At 50.2% G+C, this 18,424-nt stretch overlaps 1 protein-coding gene across 2 annotated transcripts in view; it reads right to left on the bottom strand.

Annotated features, from left to right (window-relative positions):
• wls (Wnt ligand secretion mediator) overlaps nt 1-18,424 on the bottom strand; it is an 86,962-nt gene that overhangs the window by 14,440 nt on the left and 54,098 nt on the right. For both annotated transcript variants that reach the window (XM_072511069.1, XM_072511068.1), the window contains exon 10: nt 4,012-4,095. In XM_072511069.1, the coding sequence (XP_072367170.1) occupies nt 4,012-4,095 (84 nt within the window). The remainder of the gene's footprint in view (nt 1-4,011; nt 4,096-18,424) is intronic.

Genomic DNA, 18,424 nt, shown 5'->3' with positions numbered 1-18,424 from the left:
GCGCAGTGGCGAAGCGCCAACCGACGCATGCGCGGTAGACTCAAGGAACGCTCCGGCCCCGACGCAACATGGCGCGGGGTTCTGGGGCCGGACGCGCAACAATGTAGGCCCAAAGTAGACCAAAGTAGGGGGGGGGGGAAAGAGGCCGGACCGCCGATTGGTGGGCCCCGATCACGGGCCAGACCCCATCGATGGACTCCCCCCGGTGAAGAAGGAGAGCTTTTCTCCACCCCACAGGCCGCCCCCCGATCCTTCGCGCGGAGTTCCCGCCGGCAGCGACCAGGGGTGAATGGCGCCGGCAGGACTCTGCAGTTTCCGCGCGGCCGCTTGGCCCATCCGGGCCGGAGAATCGGTGGCCCAGCCGTGGACAGCGGCCCGCGACCAGCGCCGCGCCAAACGCGCCGGCGCAAATGGCGCCGATTCTCCGCACCTCGGAGAATCGCGCACCGGCGTTGGGGTGGCGTGGCACGGTTGCGGCGATTCTCTGGCCCGGCGCTGGGCTGCGAGAATCGCGCCCTAAGATTGTCCTAAATTATGTTTGATTATTTGGTTTTCACACAATATACAGTAGTTGTCACTTGGGTCTTTAAAGAGTACTAGTACATTAATAATCATGTGGCTTAAACATGTCAAATGTGATGTTATTTATCTGCCTGTCATTCATATTATGCCAGTTTACATAAACTGTTCAGATAGAGACAGTAACAATCTAGTACCTCGGTGTAACATTGGGCAGGATTCTCCCTTCTGGGGACTAAGTTCCGATGCTGGCGGGAAAAACCGGCGTCAACAGCCCCCCGAAAGTGAGGAATTCTCCAAACTTTCGGGGGCTAGGTGGACGGCGGAGGGGTTGGCGCCGCTCCAGCTGGTGCCAAAGGGCCGGCGTGAGTTCGTGCATGCACGGACCGGTTTGCTTTTTTCCATGCATGCGGGGGGGGGTTCTCTTCTCCGCGCCTGCCCCCGGGCAATATGGCGGAGCCCTACAGGGGTCCGGCGTGGAGGAAAGAGGTCCCCCCCCCCCACGGAACAAGCCGCCCGCAGATCGGTGGGGCCAGGCCACCGTGGCCCCACCCCACCCCGGGTTGGATCCCCCGCACCCCCCACCCCAGGTCGGATCCCCCCCGCGCGCCCTCCTCCCCGGGAGGACCGCCCCCGCACACTCACCTGCCAGGTTCCGCCGTGTGAGATGGGGAGTAATTCATGCCGGCGGGACTGGCCAACATTGGACAGCCGTTCGGCCCATCGGGGCCCGGAGAATAGCTGGGGGGGCCGCAGTCAGCGGCCCCCGACCGGTGTGGCGGGAATCCCACCACCGCCAGAAAAACGGCACAGGAGAATAGGGCAGCCGGCGTCGGGGCTGGTTCGCGCCTCCCCCTAGGGATTCTCAACCCGGCGGGGTTCGGAGAATCCCGGCCATGGTTTTTAAATTAATTTAAGGGATGTGGCATCCCTGGCTAGGTCAGCATTTATTGTCCATCCTGAATTGCCCAAGAGATGGTGGTGGTGAGCTGCCTTCTTGAACCGCTGCAGTCCATGTGGCGTAGGTACACCCACAATGCTGTTAGGAAGGGAGTTTGGGGATGTTGACCCATCTTGCTAGGTCATTTCAGAGGACATTTTAAGAGTCAACCACATTGCTGTGGGTCTGGAGTCAAATGTTGGCCAGACAAATAAGGGCAGCTACTTTCCTTCCCAAAACGACATCAATGAAGAGACAGGTTATGATAGTTTCATGGTCATCAATACTAAAACTAGCTTTTAATTCCAGATTTACTAACGGATTTCAAATTCCACAGCCGGCATTGTGGGCTTTGAACCCATGGTCCCAGAGCATTCTGGGCCTCTGGATTACTAGTCCAGTGATATTACCATTACACCACTATTATCCCTTGACAAGTGGCCATCAGTGATGTTGGGGACTTCCAGAGGATACCAAGATGGATCATCCACTCAGCACTTCTGCTGAAGATTGTTGCAAATGCTTTATCTTTTGCACTGATGTGCCGGGCTCCTCCATCATAGAGGATGGGGATATTTGTGGAGCCTCCGCTTCCAGTTAGTTGTTTAATTGTCCACCACCATTTACGAATGGAAGTGACAGGACTACAGAGTTTAGATCTGATCAGTTAGCTGTGGAATCACTTGGCTCGGTCTATTTCTTGCTGCTTATGCTGTTTGGCACGCAATAGCCCCGTGTTGTAGCTTCACCAGGTCGACACCTCATTTTTATGCCTGTCTGTGCAGCACCTGGCATGCCCTTCTGCACGCGTCATTGAGCCAGGGTTCATCCCCTGGCTTGGTGGTAATGGTAGAGTGGGGTTATGCTGGGCCAGGAGGTTACAGATTACAGTGGAGTAAAATTCTGCTGATGTCCACAGTGCCTCATGAATGCCCAGTCTTGAGCAGCTCAATCTGTAAGAAATCAGATCTAAACTCATTCAGCAGTGGTAGTGCCACACCACATGATGGAAGGTTTCCTCAATGTGAAGACAGGGCTCTGTCTCCACAAGGACCATGCTGTGGTCACTTCTACCGATACGGTCATAGACAGATGCATCTGTGGCAGGCAGGTGTTGTAAACATCTTTTGTGAGAAAGTATCTCAAGCTGTATAGTAACGAGTGACTGCTACAGAAAACACCAAAAAAGAGTTAATGAATATAATTATCAGAGCACAGCATCTGGTAGTTTGGCTAAAATTGATAACAACATGGGAGCTTAAACCACAGAAGGAGGTCATTAGGCCCAACCTGTTTATGCCAGCTTTTTAACCCCATCAGTAAAAAACTAATCGCACTATCCTGCCTGCAAGATCCTCCACTTGGAATGTTTATATTTCCCTTAATTCCTCAACAGATGCACTGGTCTCAGCAGCAAGAAAATTCTACGTTCCAACACAGATAAAGATATTTCTCCATAATTCTTCACTCTCCATGACAACATTTAATTGGTGAGCTTTTATCACCAAATCCCTGACTAGAGGAAATAGTTTTGCCCTGCTCAAAAGTTTTTTAATCCCTCTTCAAATTTTTAAAAATCTCTTATTAATCTACTCTTAAAACTTTGCTACTCCACTGGAAATAATTCCAAATATTATCAGATTTCTTGCTGTAATTACAATTCTCAATCCCTGGTAAAACCCTGTGGAGCCGAGAGACCAAGTTACAGTATTGTTTCCAGTTTCCAAACATAATTCATCCAATATAGCCTACACTGTGGTCATCATACACGGACTAACCTTGAAACTTGGAAAAGCTGATTGATGAACAGGCCCCCAAAAAGGTAAAAACTCAAGGCCTCCAGGTACAAATCGGGGGAAGTGGGAAAATGGCAAAAGGAGGCCCAAGGTTTACTGATGGGCTCACGTGGGACACTGCTGCTCCATGTAGAATTTCACTTAAAAAACAAAACGAAATGGGATTTTCCGTCGTTCCCACCAGAGGGGTCATCCAGTCGTGCCAACGGCGGCCCTTTCCCTCCCCAACATCACAGGTTCCCCAGAAGTAGAGGGTGCTAACAACTGGAAACCCCTTCGACAGCAGTGGGACTAGAAGACCCTGCTGTCAGCCAATGGAGAATCCTTGTCGCAAAACAAATTGTGAGGGGTGCGGAAAACCCCACCCATATTTTAAGCTCGCCTGCCTGGGCCCCTTCTGACCATCGATCTGGCTTCAGGCAGCTTTGGCCTGGTGGGAAAGCCAATTGGGCCTCGGGTTAAAATTGAAGATCAGGCCCTGCTAAGATAATCAGAGCCCAGTCTGCATCTTAAAGGATGGGGGGGGGGGGTCTTGGCCATACAAGGACCACATCACTTGGGGTGGGTCGCCATGGCTGTCCGAGATTTAGCATTGTAGTCAATCAGATATGGCATGCAAGGAGGGAGTCTCCCATTCCTCTAAAAATTGCCCCATCTGCTTTCTTCCAGTTGGTCGAAATACCCTCGTGCTCAACATTAGAACATTGTTAGAATTCCACAGTATCTGAAAGACCCATTAAATGGGTTATTGTTTACCTGACTTATAATGAAGAATACAATAGTCATGGCAGCACAGGTCAGTGTGACAAGCATCAGGAACTTGAACCGAAAGATCAGCCCCTGAAAAAAAAAAGTGATTACAATCAGCAAAATCTCCAGTCATCATGAACTGATAATATGCCAGCTGATATTGTAGCGCGTTCTCTCTTCTTCAGTAGTTTTCTTCATCGGTTTCAAAGCTGCAGTTACCACCCCTTACCCACTAGAAAACCCATCCACAGCCGGCTTCCAACCTTTAATGTAGACCAGCAGTGACTCCTGCCAGCCTCCGTCCGGATGTACCGGCAGGGGCGGAGAATCCCGGGCACATATTGAAATGAGTTTACAGACTTTGAATATGCATATCTGGCTCACGCCCATGAACCAGGTTGCGTCTGGTGCCACGAATATTGCGGTCTGTTTGGCGCCTGCCATAAACCCCGTTTAGGGGCTCTCCCACTATTCTCTGGGAATAGCGGGAAGTGCGCCGGGCACAATGTTGGGGTGGGGGAGGAAATCCTCCGGTTTGTATATTATTTCTCAAATCCATGCCAATTACTTTTGCAACTTCCTGTTTGAACTCTCCAATCATGTTCCCACTTTCCCCTCTCACAGCACGAAAACCATCCTATCAAAGGGCGTGATTCTCCGGAGGTGTGATAGCGAGCGGGAACGGTCGCGAGCATCCGGCAGTCGACCTACTGCAGCCGTCACCACTCTTCAATGATAATTGATCCACTTAACGAGGCCCCACGGGCTTCTCGCTGCAAATGAAAGCTCGCCAGCTGATTCACCAGCACCGTTCTCGCCAGCTTGAGCAGCACTTCAGCTGCACTTGCTCAGCCAACCCCAGCCAGCTCGCAACAATGGCGCCCAGGAGATTAGCCCCAAGATTCGGGGATGCAGACCTGGGAAGGTTCCTAGATGCTGTGGAGGCCAGGAGAGATGTCCTGTTCCCTATAAGGTCCCGGGAGGTCTGCCAGGCAGCTTGTGCTGTCTGGGACGAGGTGGTGGCAGCTGTGAGTGCGACCAGGAGGACTGGCCTCCACCTCAGATGTGCATCCTAGGGACACACCTAGACGTAGCGTAGAATTGGAGGGCCAAGCACATCGAGGATAACGGAGGACACCGGGGTAGTGGGCGGCACCATCGAGAAGGTGGGGAATCGTAAAACACAATAAACACCCTTGTGCACAACTAGTATGATGCTGCTGTCATTTTCTTCTGCAATGTGCGCCGTCCTCCGAATCCTTGGTCCATCTCTCCAGGCATCCCCCTCTCCCGGTGGCATTCATCCACCCTCCAGCCGTGGACATGTCCCCTCAGCTATGTCCCATTCCCTGGGTGTTCGGATGTTGGCTACTGCTTATGTTGTGTTGCCTCCTTTAGTGTTCATGCATCATGGTGTGTTTGGGATGCTAGGCATGACTCCCATATGGCCCGCCCAACCATGGGAATCCAATTGGGTTGTGTGACGTGCTCTTTTAACCACGATTGCCAATTCCCTATTAGCAGTAGCCTTCAGCCACATAGCCAGAGGTCTCAGTATTCAATGGGCCAGATGGGCAGGGACAGGAGTTGCCCCCAGAATGGGTACACGATCCAGGGGGTGGCACCACACGTGATTCACAACACCACCCCCCCCCCCTCCCCAACTCCTCCCACCCACGATAGCACACCCCAGGGGAGGGTCCCCCAGCCGAAGTGCCACCACCACCCGCTGAGCACTGGGGTGGCAAGCACAGTGCTCCCATGCTCTTTGCCTGTGAGCAAACATGGCTATTCACCTCCTTGGCTCCCCGTAGAAGCCCTTCTACCAGGTTTGCATTGTTCAAAAGGGGAGTACTAATTGGCGCCAGCGCGACCACTTGCTGGGGAGGCCGCTGAATATGGGGTGGCTCCCGTTAACTGTATGGAAATCGGGCTCAAGTGGTGATAATTGGTTTCCCGCCTTGCTACGGCAAGATCCTGATTTCGCCTACAGGAGCGGGCTGGTTGCATCGCAAACTGTTTGGCGCCTGGCACAGTTCTCATTTTCTGCCTGTCCTGCTATTCTCCAGCCTCGTTTTGCTCGAGCGAGGGCGCAACAAGGTCAGAGAATCGCACCCAAAGTTACAGATGAGTTAATTGTGACTGTGACCATTGTGCATTTTCTTCCTCGTCCTTTCTTCAACCTTCAGTTAACCACCCTCCCCCAATGCCTCTCCTCCTTTATCCAGCTCAGTGTGGCTCTCATCAGAGGCAATGAAACACACCGTACCTAAGCACGGGGCACTGACCAATGCATTTGTGGGTGGGGGGGGGGGGGGATCTGAGAGCTCCAATCAGAGCCTGATATGAGCCTCACAGCAGGAAATCCAAAGCATCTCCAGAAATAGATTCTTGTCCCACCACTACACAGTTATCTCCAATCATGCAAGGATCCATCCTGGATCCACCTTTGTCTTAGCAACATCCACACACATGGAAGCAACTCCATAAGCATTCTCTTGATACGTCTATTTCTCTACCACCCCTCTCAACTCTTTCACTACTTATTCAATTCCATTCTTCCTATTAAACAATGGGAAAACCATAGCTATAGTTTTCATCCCCATCACAAAGCCCATACTCCAACCATCAGTTCATTCCCCTTTTCCTGGTCAATTAGTCATTGAAACAGTCACCTGACTGACAAACCCACATCCTCCTCAAAGACAACTTACATTCTGTGATGCCCACCTCAGTTCATCAGTCACTAAAGCCTTATCCATGCTTTTGTCACCTCAAGATTCAACTGAAGCCTTTATCCCATCCTCTAAACTTCTCAAATGTCATCTCTTATGACACTCTCCTGTCTGTATTCTATCCAGCCCCAAAGCAGCTTTCCCATCACACTTGTGGCCAATTCACAGCTTTGCCTACATTTACCCTCCTGCAGCTGTGAAACACCCATCTCCCAGTTATCAGATTCTAGTCATTACCCCCCTCTTTCATACCACCATTGGTATCCTTCAGCTGCTGAGGGTCCATGGTCTGGAATTAACTCCTTAATAATCCAGACATCCAGGCTAAAGCTCTGCAATCACAGGCTGGAATTCTCCAGCTGTTGGGATTCTCTGTTTCTGCTGGCAGTGAATCCCACCCATAGGCTTCCTGGGGTGTGGGGAGGCTTCAATGGCACGCTGCCGGGAATTTCGCAGCCGGGGGACTGGAGAATCCTGCCCCAAACTAAGTGCTCTCACTAGTGGAGAATCGGGACTGTATCCCACTGGCACTAGGTGCTTCACTGAGGTGGCATTCTCATACCTTTACAACGTAAACACGCACTTACTGGTGTTGCACTGCCGTTTTCAACGAGCGCACCGATATCAACCGTCAGAGACAGGTCCCTCCTACTACCCCCCAAACGCAATTATTGTCTGTCCACAGACAAGGGGGAAACCCCCAACCCCTCATCAAGGTGGGATATCCATCTCAAACCCCCCCCCCCCCACACACACACACACATTGTCCAAGTGCATTTTGCAGAGAAAAGAGGAAGTAAAAGCACGTAAGAGTTTTTGAAGTGGCCAGCAGCTGCCAATCAGAACAAGCTTGTTTATAAACATTGAGGTTAGGTTTAATGGAGAGTACTTCAGATACATTCAAATGTGAAGGAAAGATAAATAAACAAACCTCCATTCTGCTGTTTGTAAGCTGTCAATCAAAGGCTAGTTAAAGGTACTGCCGCGAAACTTAATGAACGCTAAGCATTTCAAAGGATCAGAGGGGATTTTAAGGCTTTTCAAGTGTTGTTTCTAAGAAGGCTCAGACACTTCAAAAAGCAGCAGTTTTAAATGCATAGGGCTTAGGGTGCAGATGTGAGGAAGGGCCAAGTGTTGCTGGCTTGATTCTTCACTGAACTGTCTGGTCTGATCATTAGCAGTCAGGCAGAGCAGTTCAGAGTAAGACGGCCACTTCATAGTTTAAACAGGTCAGACCAGGGTGAAGATCTTGAACAGAGGGCTACCTGAGATCACCATGCCAAGACTGATTTTCATACTGCTCAGGGCTGGAAGGACAGTCCAGACACAGGACCCTCAATCCCGGGGAGGGCCCCGGGGTCAACCCCTTACCCACAGCCAGAGCCCACCCAATCCCCAGGACACTTGGGGTATCCTCCCTCTGCAGCCTGGCAGCAACGGAGGTTCACATGAGCAATGGGCTGGCCCTCGGAGTCCACCGCGCCAAGACTGCGCTTGTCAATTCTTGCTTCAAAGCTGTCGGTGGAGTACCAGCTTGCGGGGGTGGGGGGGGTGGGGGGGTTGGGGGGGGGGAAGAAGAAAGGTTGGGGATTTGGCCTTTCCAACGGACTAATCACATTCAAATGAATGCATATGAGCTGTTTGCATGTTTGCGTTGGTGTGGGCGAGAAGCTCACTGCGGTTGGTGGGGCAGGACCGGAGATGAGTCTACTCCTCAGCGGCAATCACATTTTCGAGCCAACACTGGCTTCTCCACCCGATCAGGATTCCCGAACTTAGAGGTGGAGAATTACACCCATCAGTTCAAATCCCACCATGGCAACTGGTGGAAATTGAATAAAATTAACAAAAATATCTGGAATTAAAAGCTGCCCTTGGTAATAGTGCCTGTGAAACCATTGTGGATCATCGTAAAAATCCACCTGGATCACTAATGTCCTTTAGGGAAGGAAATCTGCCACTTTTGCCTGGTCTACATGGTGGGCACGATTCAGTGGCCTCATTGCGCTTGAGCAAGAGAAAGCCTGTAAATAACGGGGGAAGCCAAAAACAAGAACCATGCCAGGCGCCAAACCGTTCGTGATGCAACCGGCTTCCATAGACGCCAAACCAATAATCGCACTTAGGCCCGATTATCATACAATTAACGGGAGCGACCCATATCCAACAGCCTCCCATGATCCAACCGCCTCCCCAGCAAGTTGTCACGTGGGCATCGATTAGTCCTTTTTAAAAACTTAAACCTGGTGGAAGGGCTGCTGCTGGGACCCAAGGAGGCGAGTAGCCATCTTTACTCACAGGCAAAGAGCCCAGGGGCACTGAGCTTACTGCCTCTGTATTGGGGCGGGCCGCCATGGGGGTCGCCAACCGCGCGTGGGTCTGCCACGCCAACCCTTGGATTGTGTACCTGTTTAGACAGGGTGTAAAGGGCAGCCAATGTGATGCTGCTGAAATCCGTCCTCATCTGCAAGCTAGGTGGCGCTGTCTTCCATAGTGCCACCCATGGGCCATGTAAAAAAAAACTCACTCATAGCAACACGACCTCTGGCCCAGCTTCACCCATTGATTGCTCTTGCTGCACTTCTTCTCCCCCCCCCCCCCTCCCCCCCCCAAATTATCATCTCCCTCCCATTTAATTCTGCTCTCAACAGTTGACGGGGTCAGTTCAGGCCATCAAGATTTTCAGAATGTTTTTGCTTTGCTTATAAATGTAAAGTGACCTCGTTCAGGAGCGCTGATTGTGTTTCGGGATAAAACTGGCAAACTTATAACTGTACACATAAATTGATGAATGGTGCCCTCATTCACCATTAATCTACCAACAGTGATGCGTTTAAAGTTCTTATCTGCTGGAAAATTTCCCACTTTAGTTCAAAATGTTGCTTTCTGCTATTTCTGTTTTAGAATTTACAATTTCTAGATTTTGAGTTAATATACATTTCCTCCTCCTCCTCCCCCTCCCAATTCACAGAATCCCCCAGCGTTCTTCATCCGATCGCCTTCCAAGCTCTTCTCTTTTCAATTCCCCAGTTCAATCAAGGTACCTTAGGACGGAATAAAATGGTCCACACGACAGAAAGTGTGGGAGGGTTCGAGGTGTGGAACCCCACCGCCTTCTCACTACTGCCCGCGGGCAAGCTTATGGATGGCCTTCCCACCTGAATACTTAAGAGGCATTTAATGCCCGATTAAGGCCATCATCCTGCTGCCAGCAGGCTAGAGAAAATCACCATGCAGGAGCTCGAAAAACAAAACCCGATTGAGTTAACTTCGGGCGTGGTGGTGGTGGTGGTGGTGGTTGGGGGGGGGGGGGGGGGGGAAGGAAAGAGAGAGAGATCCTCTCTCACTCAAAGACACAGTGCCTGCTTGAGGAACCCATCATTGGGAAAGACCCTAGTGACAGCAACCCCCCTGCCCATTCTTCCGAACCCCTTCCCCACAATATTCATCTCACCCTCATTCGGCTGTGATCTGGGCTGTTCATTAATGCTAGACCTCTGGTGGATGCATTATGAGCAGCAGCTACCATTCACGGTGGCACCGATAGGCCGAGAGTTGCTCGCCTCAGAATTAATACCGGCTCTTGGGGGACAGGGGGCAGGATTCTCTCAGCCTGGAGCCGGGCCGGAGAATCCCCGTGATCGGTGCGAATCGCGCCACGCCGCCCCGACGCTGGCACGATTCTCTGCAGAGCAGAGAATCGGTGCCATTGGCGCCGGCGTGGTTGGCGCAGCGCCGGTCGGGGGCCGCTCTACGCGGCCGGCCCGCCGATTCCCAGCCCGGGATGGGCTGAGCAGCCATCGTGAAAACGCCGAGTCCCGCCGGCGCCGTCCACATGTTTTCAGCTGGCGGGAACTCGGCGTGGAAGGGTTGGGGGGGGCGGCCTGTTGGGTGGGGAGGGGGGGCCTCCGCTGTGGCCTGGCCTGCAATCGGGGCCCACCGATCGGCGGGCCGGCCTCTCTGGCTGGGGGCCTCGTTTCTTACGCACCGGCCCCTGTAGTCCTGCGGCATGTTGCGTCAGGGCCGGCGCGTTGAAGGAAGGTACTGAGCATGTGCGCGTTGGTGCCAGTGCCACCGCGCATGGGGTCAGCAGCTGGAGCGGCGTGAACCGCTCCAGTGCTGTGCTGGCCTCTTTTGCGGGCCAGAATTAGTCGACGGGTCAGCCTGTTCACGCCGTCTTAAAACACGACAGCGTTTACAACCGCATGGACATTCTGCTGCGTGACTAGAGAATCCCGCCCAGGATTTTCCCCCCCTGGGGTCAGAAAATTTGGAAAAGGCCAGCTGGACAGTCAAGTGCCTGATATCACTTAATTCCAGTGTGCCTTCCCCAACGGAGGCTCCCACAGGTTTCTTAGTTGGCGGGTGAGATGCCATCGCCACCATTAAACTCCAACCAAAGAATGGTTAAACATGGAAGTAAGACATTCGGCCCATCATGTTCCTGCCAGCTCTCTGACAAGAGCAACTCACCTTGTCTCAATGCCAGGCTGGTTGCCTGTAGCCCTACAAATATCCTCTCCAAATAAATATCCAATTCACATTTGAAGGGCTCCATCGCCCTCTCAGACAGACGGTGCATTCCAGATCCTAACCACCCACTGCATAAAAGCATTTCCTCCTGTCACCAATGCTGTTTGTACCAATCATTTTTAATCAGTGTCCTCAGGTTTTTAATTCCTCCATCTACAGAAGGATTTACTCCCATCTACTCTGTCCAGACCACTCAAATCTGGTATTTGTGTCACCCTGGCCCATGGTCTTTGCTGACGCACTTCATTTTGAGCTGCCATCCTTCTCAACCAGGCTCCCCATGTCTCTACCTACTGTTGCTGATGTAAGCAGTTGATGGCGGCTACACATTCTCTCACAATCCAGAGTAACTTTATTAAAATCAATATCGGATGCAGTTCTAGTACAGTGACCCAACCAAGTATCCACAGTTCAATGGTAATCATTCAAATTCTTTCCTGAAGGTGCGGCTAAAAGGACCTCCGGTGGGGACATGTAGGTGGAGGTCGCATGTTGGGTGCCTCCAACCAAAGTTCTTGTATTTTGGCTGTTTTCACCCAGTTTGGGGGGGAACGTTTATGTGAGCTGTCTTCAATAAAGTAGTAGGAATTATAGGATGTTGAAATCCCAGCGAAAGAATACAGCATGAAAAGGAACGAGGGCTCGCCCGCCTATGGGACCCGAGTTCGGTGAGGAGGTTTGTGGGAAGAAAGATGGCGGGAACAAGCTCGCTGGGTGGGGCTGCACCCATTACGGCGGACACGCTGACTGGGGTGATAGCGGTGGAGTTTGAGCAGGATGGGAAGGTGATGATGGGGACGCTCAAACAGTTGGTGGAGAATACGCTGGTCCCGATAAAAGAGGCTCTTGGAAAGACGTTGGGAGGTGGTGCGGGAGTATGGGGAGGTTTTGAAGGGGTGGAGGAGGCATTGTCACAGCGCAGCGACCAGCTCACCTCGATAGGAGGAGAGGAGCTGTGGAAGGTGGAGGCGAGTACTGAATTTGAGAGTCAAAGTGAAGGATCTGGAGAAGAGGACATTGCGGCAGAATCTTCAGATTGTGGGGCTCGAGGGTCCAAAGCCGATGGAATATGTTTTACGGATGCTTGCCAAATTGTTAGGGGAGGAGAACACCTCCCTCTTTGAACTTGAATCGTGCTTATCGGCCGCTTCAGCTGAAGCCAAAAGGCGAATGATCCACCAAGAGCTGTGATAGTCTGTTTTCAGCTATCAGATGAAGGAGAAGGTCTTGAGATGGGCCAAGCAGAATCGGGAGGCGAGGTGGGAAGGCAATGGTATTCGTAGACACCAGGACATCACGGTGGAGCTGGCTCGAATGCGGGCAGCCTTTAACAGGGCAAAGGCAAGATGTGAAGTTAGGGGTGTTCTACCCGGTGAAGCTGAGAGTTACATATAACTCCACGGACCGTTTCTTTGAGACGGCGGAGGTGTTAGTGAGGGCTGAAGGACTGGATCTGAACTGAGTTTGGACTTTGATTTCTTATGTTGTGGTTGGGAAAGGATAGTTTGGGGACAATGGAATAATGTATTGGGGGTTTTCCTCTTTGTTTGATGTTTAACATTTTTAGTTGCATAGAAGGAGGCATTAGGGGCAGCACGGTAGCATTGTGGATAGCACAATTGCTTCACAGCTCCAGGGTCTCAGGTTCGATTCCGGCTTGGGTCACTGTCTGTGCGGAGTCTGCACATCCTCCCCATGTGTGCGTGGGTTTCCTCCGGGTGCTCCGGTTTCCTCCCACAGTCCAAAGAAGTGCAGGTTAGGTGGATTGGCCATGATAAATTGCCCTTAGTGTCCAAAATTGCCCTTAGTGTTGGGTGGGGTTACTGGCTTATGGGGATAGGGTGGAGGTGTTGACCTTGGGTAGGATGCTCTTTCCAAGACCGGTGCAGACTCGATGGGCCGAATGGCCTCCTTCTGCACTGTAAATTCTATGAAAGGATGGGTGGGAGGTGTTCGCTGTTGGCTTTTGTGTAAGGTATATGGGGAAGTATATGTAGCCAGTTAAAATGGCTAACTCAAGATTTAGAATGGCTAACCCCGATTTAAAATGGCGAACGGAAAAAGCTGATGGGAAAAATCAGCCAACAGGACTAAAACAAACAGCTGCAGGTAAACTGTGTATTCACCGCTGGGAAGGCCAGACAAGATCAATACCTGCAGCCATCAGCACAACAAAACACCAGCCATCTGAATACTAATGAGCAATCCCCGGGAACAATGTGCAACAATTTAGACAAACAAAGCCAACCCAGACTTTTCGGCGCCAACAGGAGCCTACACAAAGGGAGGTGAACGATCACCCCAAGACCGCCCATCGATCAAGGAATCGCTCCAGCATTGGAGAATATCGAACCAGAAGCCAAACGAAAGGCCATTCGTTTCCCTGACCTGGTGGGCCATTTCCAAGTTAAGTATTGGCCTGTTAGTTGTAGGAAGTTGCTTAGACGTAGAATTTATGCATGAGTATTGATTACTGTATATAATAAATGTGCGTTGATTTAACTCTTACTAAGCGGTGTGTTGGATTATTGATCATTACTCAGACTTGAACCACGTGGCGGTATCAGAAAGATACCTGGTGACTCAAGAGCAAAGGTGATAGAACGGAGCAATTAAACTAAGGCTAAAGTTAGCAGCAACATTGGGCTCTGGCAGGGGCCACCTCGCTACTAAACATAAGTTGACTGATGAATGGGAGTGGGGATGGGGGGTGGGGGGGGGGGCTCTGGTCAGCTAAACCAGAGGACAGATTTCATCTGGCTTAGGTGATGCGAATGGTGGTGGTGGTGGGTAGGTGGGTGGGTGGGTGGGTGGGGGGATAAGTGCAGAGAGGAAGTGTTTGGGGGAGGGGTAGTTGGTTGACGGTGTCTAGGGCAGGGCTTGATACCATTCGTGAGGCGGCACCGAGGGCCATTTTGGGTGGACATTAGACCTATGATGTTGGCGGGGGACAGGTATGTCCCGTGGGTGGTCATGGCTGATAGGAGGGCAGTTTGATTGGTAACATTGAATATGTGGGGGTTGGGTGGACTGGTGAAGCGGGTGAGAGTCTTTTCACATTTAAAGAGCTTGAGGGCTGCTGTGGTGCTGGAGACCCGTCAGACGGTGAAGGACCAGGTTAGGCTTCAGAAGGGTTGGCTGAGCCAAGCGTTTCATTCGGGGTTTGATAGCAGGGTCCGGGAGTAGCGGTACTAGTGGTATGAGAGTTAGGTTTCAGATGGAGATGGTGGAGGCAGATACGTTATAGTAATGGGTGCGTTGTAGGGGAGGTTGGTGGTGTTGGTGGGAGTGTATGTCCTGAATTAGGATGATGTAGGATTTTATGAAGAGGATGTTGGTAGCCATCCTGAGCCTGGACACGCATCAGTTAATTTTAGGTGCAGATTTGCACAGTGTTGCATGCGTGCGAAGATGGATCGATCTAAGTCGCTCGTTGACCCCTTCGGGGGTGGAAACAAGGGTGTTGTCAGTGTTTTCTGAAGGAGATGGGGGGGCGGGGGGGGGGGGGGGGGCTGAAACCCTGGTCATCCTGACATCCAGGGGGTAGAGAGTATTCCATTTTTTATGCTAGTGCATAATGTATATTCGATGATTGATTTCTTTATTATGGGGAGGTAGTAGTTGGCAGAGGTGAGGAAAGTGGAATACTCGGCCGTTTCCCGTCATTTCAGATCAAGCTCCACACTTGGTGGATGTGATCTCGGAGAAGGGGTCTGCACAGAGGCTGGCGTGGAGGGTAGACGGGAGGCTGTTTGAGCATCCGTATTTTTGTGTGAGCATGGCAAAGGTGATTGATGATTATGTGGGGTTTAATAAAAATGGGGAGGTCTCACTAACTGGTTAGGGAGGTACTGAAGGCGGTGGTCAGGGGCGAGATCATCTAGTATAAGGCACAGGTGGCTAGGGAGGCAAGAGAGGAGCGGCTGGTAGATTAAATTTTGGAAGTTGATGGGAAGTTTGCGGAAGATCCCACTCGGAACTTTTGGTCAGTAGAAAGGCACTGCAGGCGAGTTTGACCTTTTGTCCACAGGGAAGGCAGCCTCCTGGTAGATTGTTCAGGTCCGAATGGGGAGAGACGGCGGGTGACTGCGCCGGAACAAGTGAATAGGGTATTTGAGGAGTTTTCTAAGAAGTTGTATCGGTTGGAGCCCCCAAGGGACGAGTCGGACATGAGGAAGCATTTGGAGGGCTGCAGTGTCCCACAGTGGAAGAAGGAAGCTAGGGCAGGGTGGAGGAGCCAGTGGGGATTGAGGAAGTTCGGACAGCGATAGGGAAAACGTAAACGGTAGAGCAGCGGGTCCGGGTGGGTTCCCAGTGGAACTTTTTTGGACAGGCTGGTGCTGCTGTTGGTAGAGATGTTGGAGGGTGCAGTAGCTAGGGGGCGCTTCCGCAGACAATGGGACAGGCATTTATTTTGCTTTTGTTGTAAAAGGAATAGGACCCAGTGGAGTGTGGGACGTATCGGCCAATGTCCCTGTTAAACGTTGATGCCGAGATTCTTGCTAAAGTGTTGTTGCTTAGGCTGGAGGAGTGGCTTGAGCAGGTGGTTAGGGGAGTGTCAGACGGAGTTTGCAAAGGGTAGGCAGTTGTCTCTCGAATGTGTGGCACTTGCTAAAGATGGTGCTCTCCCCATCGGGCGGGGGGGGGGAGCAGGAGGTGGTGGTGGTGGCGCTGGCTGCGGAGAGGGCATTTGATCGAGTAGAGTGGAGTGATCGGTTTGCAATGTTGGAGCGGTTTGGGATTGGGCCCAAGTTTGTGGTGTGGGGCCTCGTTGCTGGAGGAGGTGTTGCCGGTGATGGGATTGGGGGGGTCCTATCGGTGATTTATGGGAGGACTCTGGAGGAGGATACAGCATCGTTGGAGGGGGTTAAGTGGGAGGAGGAGCTGGGTGAGGCACTGGAGGAGGGGTTGTGGTGAGAGGTGTTGCGGAGGGTAAATGCCTCAACTGTGTGCGCGAGACTGGGATGAATACAATTAAAGGTGATGCATAGGGTGCACCCGACAAGAGATCTGGCCAACCATGTCCATATATTTTGGTCCTGTCCGAAGTTGGAGAAATTTTGGGCTTCTTTTTTCAGCACCATGTTGGCCATTTGCACTTGGGACCCCAGTTCCCTGGGGGCCATATTTGGGATGTTGGATCTGCTGTAGCTGCAGAAGGGATTGGATGTTTTAGCCTTCACCTCACTGATTGTTCGCAGGTGGGTCCTGTTGGGGTGGAGGTCAGCCTCTCCGCCCAGTACCTCAATGTGGCTGGGGGTCCGGAGAGTTTCTGTATCTTCAGGCGGTTAAGGGGGTGGTTGAGGTGTTCCATAAGAGATGGGGTCTGTTTATCCTTCACTTTAAAGAGTTGGTCACCATCAGCTACTAAGGGGCGGGGCCACAGGTGTTATTCTTAGATGTGGAGATGCCGGCATTGGACTGGGGTGAGCACAGTACGAAGTCTTACAACAACTAGCTTTCGGAGCGCTGCTCCTTCCTCAGGTGAATGAAGAGGCCTCTTCATTCACCTGAGGAAGGAGCAGCGCTCCGAAAGCTAGTGACATCGAAACAAACCTGTTGGACTTTAACCTGGTGTTGTAAGACTTCGTACTGTTATTCTTAGAGTCATGTTTGTTTTGGTTGGTAGAGTGGGGAGGTTCTTCTTTTATTCCTTTTGCTTTGTTTTATGTAAAAAATGTTAAACAACGAATAAAAGTTTTTCAAAAAGAAACGATGAGGCTAAAAGGGTCCAAACGATTCCTACTCAATTTATTTACGTTGGATTTAATCCAGGAGCTTGGAGAAAAAGATACAAAATGCACTGCAAATAAATATTGACAAGGATAAGAGGGCTGGCAATATGACACATTTGTTGGAGCGGGGATAAAGTAGTAAATACATAGCTGTGGACTGGTCAGCCTAACATCAATCATGGGCTAGTTTCCAGAGACCATACTAAAGGATTAAATTAAAAATATCTAAAAAGGAAATCTTTATAGATTTATAAAAAGGTCTGACAAATTTAATGCAGTGCTCTTTGAGGAGAGTATGGAGAAAAGAAATGCAGTGAATCAGGATTTACAACAAAAAATGTTTGGTAAAGTTGGCACGTATGAACTTAATAAAATTAATAGTCAGGCGTTACAAGGGAAGGTGCCTTTCTCAAGAGCAATTCGAGATGGCCTTAGCTGTAAAACTCACACCTCATGAATAATTAAAAAGGACATAGATGGGATGATGGCTAAAGTGACAAAAAAAAAGCATATTTTCAGACTAGAAACCAGTGATAATCCTAGCGACCAGTGTTAGAACCACTGCTAAAAGAACTGGACAGAAGTATATGGGTACAATATCAACGTTTGCAGCTAATTGTAAAGAAAACTATACATGATTTCAGGAGGATCTAGAGAGATTTGTAAAGTGGGTGGGTGGATGGCAAACAAAATTTAATGTAAACTGACCCCATACATTTTAGGAGGAAGAAAAAGGAATAAACATTACATGCTAAAACTGAAAGGAGTACAACAGTGAAGACGCTTTAAGCTTTGGAATCAAAAGAAAACAATATATTAGGCGGATTAACAATGCATATTGGATTGGAGGTGAGGCTAGAATAAAACAAGTAGTAAAACCAAGCAAAACAAAATCATTAGTTTGCCTATAGTTAGAATATGCTCCCTGGTTTTGCACATTCTACTTTAGGAAATATATTAGGTCTAGCGTTGGGATGCAAAACAGATTAATTAAGGTACCAATGGTGAGACACTTATGAGCAGTGAATAGAAAATGACTCATTTTCACTTAAATAGAGGAGTCTGAGGCAAATGTTCAGGAGTATGAAAGGCTTTGATAAATAAATTCTTTGAAAAACTATTTTCATTAGTCAGTCAGTTACTGGAGGACACAAGGTTAAGATCATAAACAGAGAGCAATTAAGAATGTTTCTGTTTTTCATTAAAAACCCACAGAACTGTTAAGATATACAATGCACGAGTAGATACTGGATTTGCAGCAGATTTTTAAAGGCAAGGATAAATATTTGGAAAAGAAACATTTAAAAAGGGAGTGAGATGAATGGATAGCTTTTTCAGAGAGTTCTTGCAAATATAATGAACCAATCTCATTCTCTCTCTGCTGTAAAATACAACATTGCATTTAGCTGCCCTCAC

Source organism: Scyliorhinus torazame, chromosome 7, assembly GCF_047496885.1.
Source record: "Scyliorhinus torazame isolate Kashiwa2021f chromosome 7, sScyTor2.1, whole genome shotgun sequence".
Lineage (NCBI taxonomy): Eukaryota > Metazoa > Chordata > Chondrichthyes > Carcharhiniformes > Scyliorhinidae > Scyliorhinus > Scyliorhinus torazame.
Note: the sequence above shows the minus strand (reverse complement) of the source record. Positions and strands in the feature narration are given on the sequence as shown.